Source organism: Anopheles merus, unplaced genomic scaffold (genome assembly GCF_017562075.2).
Source record: "Anopheles merus strain MAF unplaced genomic scaffold, AmerM5.1 LNR4000563, whole genome shotgun sequence".
NCBI lineage: Eukaryota > Metazoa > Arthropoda > Insecta > Diptera > Culicidae > Anopheles > Anopheles merus.
Genome location: NW_024428143.1, coordinates 1 through 9,010, shown reverse-complemented (window position 1 = coordinate 9,010; position 9,010 = coordinate 1). Strand labels below are relative to the sequence as shown.

The following is a 9,010-nucleotide window of genomic DNA, read 5'->3' as shown; positions in this document are numbered from 1 at the left end:
ATTATCAAGAAATCCAATACGTTCTCTCGACATTAGCTGGCATCGCGAAAGAAATGGTTCAAAATTAACAGTCGTTAAAAACTAACCAGAGTCGTTTAAAATTGCTAGAATTTGGCATTAAACAAACGACTGTCAAGAGCGTATGCGATACAAATTAACAGTCGTTTAATTATACTGCTCGATTTTTTCCCCGTGTTTTCCTATATGCGATATCGAGCAGTCGTTAACTGTTTTGACGATCGTTTATTTTAACAGAAATGAACAACAAATGAACTCGGTTAAACCAAAATGAACTTTAAACGACTGTTAAAATGTGTTCATTTATTCGCGATGCCGGCTATTGTCAGCAAAAATCTACTCTCGACCCAAGCGAAATTTTTCGGGGATAATGAACACAAACTCATGCCATCTCTTTCTATTCATCAGCCCTACTCTCTCACACGCATCGATGAACTTTTACACATCTCTTTGTTCATTGTACTATATTTGAAGGGTTTAAAAGTGATAGATAACAATTCATGTTCATGAACTAGTTATGGTCAAATGTTAATGGTGTAATGTTTGTACCATGGTCGACCTGAGTTCAATTCCATTTTTTTTGTTTTTTTTTTAATGATTTAAAGTTTTATTTAATTTTTAAAACATCCAGCTCCAATAACTTCAAACCCATTTACTCATTGTTAGAAATGCGTGTTTAATAGTTAATCTGTTATTTTTTTTGTTTTATTTATTTCTTTTAATTCTTTTAGTATCAGTACCCCTTCATACAACCAAACCAGTAAATAGCACGATAATGAATAATAATATGGTGGCGCAACTGGCAAAGTGATTCGAAGTAGAACTAGCGATGTGGTTGGTAGCATCAAGGATGAAGCATGATCATGAGTGGAGGGAGTGAATCCGAATGTTCATTTCTATTTTTAGCTCTTTTTTGCATGGGTTCATCTTTCACGTGTGTTCACTATCCCCGAAAATGATCTGTATTTCGTTGGTCTTTTCGGGGATAATTCGTTAACGAATTATCCCCGAAAAGACCAGCGAAAACCAGCGTGGTCGGGAGCTTGGGGAGCAAATCGGAATTGAGCATGCCGTATTCCGATTTTCCGACTGCCATCTATCTGTCAAACCTTGTTTGAAGGATAGATTCCAAAATCAAATGACAGTATTTTCCTTCGTCTTACCGTTCAAATAGACATACAGCGACAACGTCGCGCGCGACGACCTCGCGTGCGACAAAAAGTAACTCAATTTTGCAAACAGAGCTACTCGTCTCGCGCGACATTTTTGCTTTATTCGAAATAATCGAATTATCCAGTTTGTTCACAAGCAAGATTGATACCAAACACAAAAAAAAGGTTTGAACACATTTAAACCCATTTTTGGGTGTTTTCAAATATAAACCAAGTTAGTTGACTGAGCCAAATGTGCTACTTTGATCTACACGGAGTGACATTATGAGCTATTTTTTGTCGCGCGCGACGTTGTCGCTTTTTGTCTATTTCAACGGTTATAAGGCCTTAAAACACGTAAAGTCCCTCAACTATGGCGACCCCCGAAAGGCCCTTTTCCAGCACCTGATATTTTTAAACCACCTTGATTTTATGAGACGGTGTAAACCGTATCTGGAAGTCTGTCAAAATTTACGATTGATCCAGCTATGTTTCAATAGGTAAATACATTCACAAATCCAAGCTTTGAGCGTATGTGTGGTGTGATATGGTCTTGTGACCAGAGCAATCTAAAATTTTGCTACTCGTGAATTTTATTTGCGTGTGTACGGTTCGCTTTTATAAATTAAGGTTTTAATAATTTTTCGAGAGAAATCTGCAGTTCGCACGATGTCATCCAAGGATAGGATTCCAATTTTCCCATCTCGCGGGTAGATATGTTTTGCCTTAGAAGAAAATATTCTCTGCTGAAATAATTTTCTTAATGATCTTTTTATTTCTATTTGCTTGCAGCGCACAAATGCAAATGAAAGCTCGTCTTGCAGGCGCTCACAAGGGCCACGGACTGCTAAAAAAAAAGGCTGATGCTCTACAGATGCGTTTCCGAATGATTTTAAGCAAGATAATCGAGGTAATATGCATTTTTATTCATACTCTATACAAAACTTCCGTTTAATCGTTTTCTGCTATTCTGCTTACTTAACAGACTAAAACACTTATGGGTGAAGTTATGAAAGAAGCCGCTTTCTCTCTGGCAGAAGCAAAATTTGCCTCTGGCGATTTTAACCAGGTTGTTCTGCAGAATGTTACCAAAGCGCAAATTAAGATACGAACTAAGAAGGATAACGTTGCTGGAGTAACTCTACCAGTTTTTGAATCCTACCAAGATGGCTCGGACACATACGAATTGACTGGATTAGCAAAGGGTGGCCAACAACTTCAGAAATTAAAAAAGAATTACCAGAGTGCTGTAAAATTGTTGGTAGAACTGGCATCGCTTCAAACATCTTTCGTTACTTTAGATGAGGTGATTAAAATCACTAATCGTCGAGTAAATGCTATTGAACATGGTATGATGTGATGGAAATTTTGGTTAGTAGCTTAATTGACATCATATGCCGTTTTTGCTTTATTACAGTGATTATTCCAAGAATTGATCGTACTTTGGCTTACATCATCTCCGAGCTAGACGAATTGGAACGTGAGGAATTTTACCGTTTGAAGAAAATTCAGGTACGAATAGTTGATCTACCTGAAGTTATTTTTACTTTACAATTACACTTAATTTTCGGTTTTTGTTATATCATCACATCAGGACAAAAAACGTATTGCGAAGAAAAAAGCTGAGGAGAAGAGAGCAGCACTGTTACAAGAAGGTGTAGATGTACGCAGTCAAGCCAACATTCTTGACGAAGGCGATGATGATATCCTGTTTTAGAACAATAACACCGCCATTCCAGCATCAATATGATTTCGACTACAAGCCTCTTAAAGTTGATTGCGAACTGCTGGTTCATTTACAGATATATTGGTGCAAATCCCTTTGGAATTATTACATGTTTCCAATATCTATCTAGATATGATTTTTCTGCATGCGTTTGCGATTGTATTAGTGACGGTAGGGATTTAATCAATGGATTGCGATTGAGAAGTGGGACATAATAAATGCGCAAGATTCAACCTAGTTACACATATGCTTCCACAACTCGATAATCGTTCAATTGCACATGTTATAGTCTTAAATAAAAAGGATAAAATGGATGTGATTAAAAGTGAGCTACTTTTTATTTTATTCAACAGACTGACATGTACATACGATGGTTGGTATTCGAAATCGGACACTATTTCCGAATTCCCAACCGAGGCCGGTTGCTCTTTCTGCTTTGTGATGCATCTACAGTGAACTCTCTCTAATTTAGGACCTCTCTTATTTGAACATTACAGGGTTTTACAAGCTATTTTGCAATGTGTGCTGCATAATTTGTCGAGCACAAAATTCACTTTGATCCCTAGTGCGTATTTGGACTGGTCCATTGTTAATTTTATCCCGCCCAAGTTTAGTTATGACAGCCCGATCAAGGTGCAGGTTATCCTATGTTTTCTACATTATTTTACGCATTTTGACACATACATTTTCAAAAGCTAATTTCTCAGTGAATAAAACGAGCTATGGGTTAAACGACACATCATTTTAAAGCTTAAGTCTTCATCTTTCTGTTTGCGCGCATAACATGCAGAGTGGCCAGATTATTTTCGCGGTTTTCGGTAGGCGCATCAAAATTTTATCGGTAGTTTTCGGTAGGAGTTAAAGATTATTTCGGTAGTTTTCGGTAGGCTTTGAAGTGTTGAGCGGGGGAGGGGGGGGGGTTGTCGGAGATGGAAGCTAATCTGTCCCATGAAGAGCAGCAGCACGAGAAAATAACATCTTTCATTTATTTAAAGGAGATAGTTTAGATTTGGTTCATAGCGATCACATGAGGCCTTTCTGAAGTGTCGATCTGAAAATTGTACTAGGGAATTTAACCCAACAAATGATTGGGACGCTCTAGCAGCAATCGAACGCGACATCGAACATGAAAAATATATTGGATTTTACATGATCGATGTGATAACCCACAAATCGAACATGTGATGTCCTATACATTTTTCATGTTCGATGTCGTATATACTTCCAACGGAACAAAAGTAGAGAGCTTGGAGCAGCATAATCGTTTGTCTCCCTCTAACCTCTATAAAACGCTTGCTTGCACTCATGCGCGAGCGCTCGAGTATATTCTCTCAGAACTGAGTATTCGCAGTTCAACCCGGTCAGTGAGAATGTATGTGTTCATGTGCAGCGAAATTTGTCTCTGTATCTCATTCCCCCACCCCCAAAAAACCACATTCACTCTCCGCGCACTCTTAAAATTTTGGCGCGCACGCTACGTACAACATAATACAAAAGGTCGTTTTAACCACGCGCACTGATCAAAGTCGCGATGGTTCAATCGGAACGCCGACGCTGCAAGTCAGAGATTTGGTGAGAAAGAAAAAGTTTTTCTGACCATATCACGCGCAACGGACACACATCGTCACATCGACCCTCGTCGATATGGAAGTGATGATCTAAAAATAGATCTGTGGGGCGAGTGAGAAGGGGGAGGGGCGCAGAACAAGAACGTAAGCGAGTGAGTCGTCGTGTGTGTGTGTGTGTGTGTGTGTGTGTGTGTGTGTGTGTGTGTGTGTGTGTGTGTGTGTGTGTACACGCGAGAACTCATTTTTTTGCTCTTTCCTGGAACCCACATGTTCTAAATTCTTCCGATTTTAAGCAACAAAATTAGAACGGGAAGTAGAAGGCTACTTCATATTCTACTTTCCTTACTACTTTCGAGCGTTTTGAATCGCTTGGGCTATTGCTGCTAGAGCACCGGGTTACATTATCTGTCAAATTGCATATAAAATTTTATCAGCGCGTTCGATTTCATGAAGTGCAGACACGGGCCTTGTCTCTGTTGTCTCTGTTGAATTTCTGGTTCTTGTTGCTAGTGATTTCCATATAAAGTTTAATAAATTAAATGATTTTGGAAATGGTTATATGACTTTTTGGTCAGTATTACGAAAAAATCTGTGATTTTCGGTAGGATAAATGAAAAATCGGTAGTTTTAGGGGCTCATCTGTAAATCGGTAGGCATATCAAAAATCGGTAGGAATACAGATAAATCGGTATTTCTGGTCACTCTGATAACATGTGTCAAACTGTGTAAAATAATGTAGAAAACCAAGGTGGAATATAGAGGAGGTGTCTTCTTAGCGTTTGGCATGTTGCCATTTTGAGATTCAGTTTGACAACAGCCGTCGATATTTGTTTACAGGCAGCAGCTACATTATAACGTGTAAAAGTCGATTTATGGAGTGTGGATGCAAAATACGAATTTTTAATGCTAAAAAATGTGTATTAAACGAAATCAATTCATATATCATATCTAAATACCAGCAACATTCGTCGCATTTGACAACTCCCGTCGATCCTGGTTTTGTGCTTTTTTCTAAAGTCTCGATGCCCAATTGTTCTACATGAGGACACCTCCTTTCTACCCACTTTGGGAAAACCTGCACCTCGATAGGGCTATCAATCTTAAACTTGGGCGGGATAAAATTAACATAGGACCAGTTCAAGTACGCACAATGAGTCAAAGTAAATTTCGTGCGCGACAAAATAAACAGCGCACACTGCAAAATGACTTGTAAAACCCTCTATTGACAGCCCCTTTATTTTCAGTATATTTTTTCTCCACTAATTTTGGAAAATGTCTGAGGCTAGAAATAGACGAGCCGAGAACATCACGGTACCGCGAAAATCGCGTATGACTTGAGCTGTCAATTATGTTATAAAATCTGACAGATAGGCGAGATAATCGCGGTTCGTGTATGCAACCATCCGAGGTCTGATGACGATTGAATGTGCCAAGAAGAAATATTTTTCGATCAATTTGCGAATCACATTGTTTATTTCACATAGTTTATGCAAAATAAAATACAAAATCCATTTCTCGACACGTGTTTTCAAACAACTCCGCCAGAAAAAGTAAAAATAATCGGTTCGCGCTACCGCAAAAATCTCAGTAATACCAAAGTTGGGTATCCCTGCGAAACAGCAGGCACGATTGGAGTTGCGGAAGATTTGACAGCCCAACTGTTCTACAACTGTTCTAAACAAGGCGCGAATTTCGCGGTACCGCGACGATCTCGGTTCGTCTATTTCCAGCCTGAAATCTATATCCCTCCTAACCGTAGAGTTGGCAACCAGATTTACACACGTAAGTTGGCAACCGGCATACCCGGATATTCCACACGTTTTGATGTAAAAAAATCACGATTTTCATAGGTAAACAATGCTTTCTATATTTTAATGCTGTAAGCAAGTAATGCCGACCATATATTCTCTTCTATTTCATTTATTCATTAAGAATACCCGTTAAAAAAATTCATTAAAATGTATGGAATACCCGGGTATGCTGGTAGCCAACTTACGTGGTAAAGTTAAAAAAAAAAAAAATAAAATACTTACAGGCTGTTTAAAATTACAACTTATGCACCAAAAAATCATAAATTAAAAGTTGGGAGGCTACGGAAAATTTCAGGTCAATTGATATGTCCGAACTACTCGGACTATTGCACACAGCTTCTAGTTAAAGTTTTGTATTTGAAAGTCAACTTAAGAGTAAAGCGGTGATGAGCTATCGGCTCCTTTTATACCGCATGGTTGCTATGCCTTCTAAGTGTTGCTATGTGTTCCATTATCCCTGTGGTAACTGGGATCCAACATCAATAAAAGCAATGAATCAAGAGTTATTGCAGTTCGAAGCTGAAAAAAATACCCGGGTATCCGGTTGCCAACTTAGGCGGCGCATATGGAGGTGCACTGTCAGACACAAACAAACAAACAAGACAAACATGTCAAATCCCATACATTTTTCATGTTCGATGTCGTGTTCGATTGGTGCTAGAGCGCCGGGTTAAAGGTTAATGGTGTATGATGTTCAGAGTGACCAGAAATAACGATTTATCTGTATTCCTACCGATTTTTGATTAGCCTACCGATTCACAGATACAGTGAACCCTCTCTTATTTGAGAGGCGATGGGACTGTCGAATAAGAGGGGTTTTCAAATTACAGAGGTTTAAAGTGAATGAGAGGTCCATACAAACAAGAAAGAGACAGAACATTTAGTATGCAGCCTTAACTGTTGCTATAGGAAACTGCGAACAGAATCGCTAATTTGAGCATACATTTTTCAATAACCATGGCAACACCATACTCAAATAAGAGGGATACAGATTTCAGAGGTTTTCCAAATTAGAGGGACAAAAATGCCCTGGAAATCAAGGGACTGTGAAAAATGTTCAAATAAGAGAGGTTTCTCAAATTGGAGAGGTGTCAAATAAGAGAGGGTTCACTGTAAATACCCTAAAACTACCGATTTTTCATTTTTCCTACCGAAAATCACAGATTTTGTCTAAATTTGATGTGGGAGAACCTAACCTTTTCCTTTTCATTTCTACCCCGACAGACTAAGAGAAAAAAAAATTTCAGGCGAGGGGTAGGTAGAAACACGCGATGGGGATCCGGCCTTTCTACACAGTTTTTGCACTCACACAATCACATATGTGTAAATGTGTGCGTTCACTTTCAGCCTACGCGCTCAGTTTGGTTTTCTCGCAAGGGAAGGTTGGTATCGGTGTTTCGCTCGCACTAGTGCAGCGAGTGTTCCTCTGTGCGCTCCCTTTCTTGCCACCACATGAAATCATCAGTTCAGCTCAAGCGTTCGCCGTAAAAGGATGCGCGCGTGTTAGCCTAAGTCCCGGGTGATCGAAGTTTCGCTAAGTGTTGAAGTGTTGTGCACATTGAAATGAAGCTGCGCTTATCTTTCATCATTTATCCAAAATGTGTGATTTGCGCTGCTTTATTTCAATGTTTTTTTTTCTGTATTGAACATCAACAACGGGATCCATGCAGTTAGGCGGCTATTTGAAATACGACGATTTTTTTAAAGATAAAGAATGTGTGTGGTTTTCAGCAAGATTGTGTGAAGCTATGTATTTAAATGTGCTTTTATATGCAATAAAAGTGATAAAATATAAACCAACTTTGATGTGTTCAAGTTTTTGTTATGATACGGGTGCACCAAGTCCGTGTCAGTCCAGTGCAGCGCAATTCGCTGAAAACACGTGGGATGGGGTACCAGTACAGCGCAGCGCAAGCCGAAAGAAACTGGAAGGAAGGGGCATGAGGAAATACGATGAAACAACGCGAGCGAGCGTTCTTCACAGCGAGAGCGCCTCGTGTATTTTCAACAAGGTGGATTAAAAATATCAGGTCCACCACCTTTGGCCTTTGGGGCCACAGAAGAGCCTTTGGGGGTCGCCATAGTTGAGGGACTTTACGTCATTTTAAAACCGTTAACCATTAGTTTACGCACACAAATCTTGGCAAATAGAACAGATTTCATTATTATTATGTGCATTTTTGTGTGTCTATTGATTTTATAGAAAAATGAGATATATTAACAAAAGATTTGATGATTTGTTTATGCACAAAATGTAAAATCATGTGAGTAAGAGTTCTAATCTCGTGTAAATTGTCCATGCTCCTAGTAGATAATGAGGAATTAATGTGAAGATTGAAAAAAATAATGATTTCTTAGTTTTTATCATCAAAACTGTCGAAAACACCATAAATTATAGAATAAATTCACTGAATAACACAAAATAACCACTTTTATCTATGTTTTAATGTTAAATGAGAACTCGCAAAGTTCGTAATATATTTTTAAAGAATATTTAATCGAAAAAATGGGATGGATAAATTATATGAACAAATTTAATAAATGTAAACAAAGTTTGAATCCTGGGGACCTTACGTCAAGTGACGAATGTCAAAAAGCACTAGAGTCCCACCACCTGATATTTTTAAATCCACCTTGATTTTTCAAGGCAAGCAAGACAGCGCATTCTCTTCGGCGTAGCGCTCTCCATCCGCCATTTTTAATTTTCAGCCCAAAACCAGCCGTTGTGTATGTACA

At 38.7% G+C, this 9,010-nt stretch overlaps 1 protein-coding gene across 1 annotated transcript; it reads left to right on the top strand.

Moving 5' to 3' along the window:
• The first annotated feature begins 1,567 nt into the window (after positions 1-1,567).
• On the top strand, positions 1,568-3,220 carry LOC121602669 (V-type proton ATPase subunit D 1). The gene is made up of 5 exons (XM_041931435.1): positions 1,568-1,879; positions 1,962-2,079; positions 2,155-2,518; positions 2,587-2,681; positions 2,764-3,220. Exons 1-5 carry the CDS (start codon positions 1,839-1,841, stop codon positions 2,884-2,886), a joined length of 741 nt encoding a protein of 246 aa, XP_041787369.1. The 5' UTR covers positions 1,568-1,838; the 3' UTR covers positions 2,887-3,220.
• Positions 3,221-9,010: the final 5,790 nt, after the last annotated feature.

Bases quoted from the DNA above. Each gene is read 5' to 3' on its own strand.
- LOC121602669 (XM_041931435.1), top strand. From the start codon at position 1,839: ATGTCATCCAAGGATAGGATTCCAATTTTCCCATCTCGCGG. The intron at 1,880-1,961 runs GTAGATATGTTT...ATTTGCTTGCAG, and splicing joins CCAATTTTCCCATCTCGCGG to CGCACAAATGCAAATGAAAG. The intron at 2,682-2,763 runs GTACGAATAGTT...TCATCACATCAG, and splicing joins ACCGTTTGAAGAAAATTCAG to GACAAAAAACGTATTGCGAA.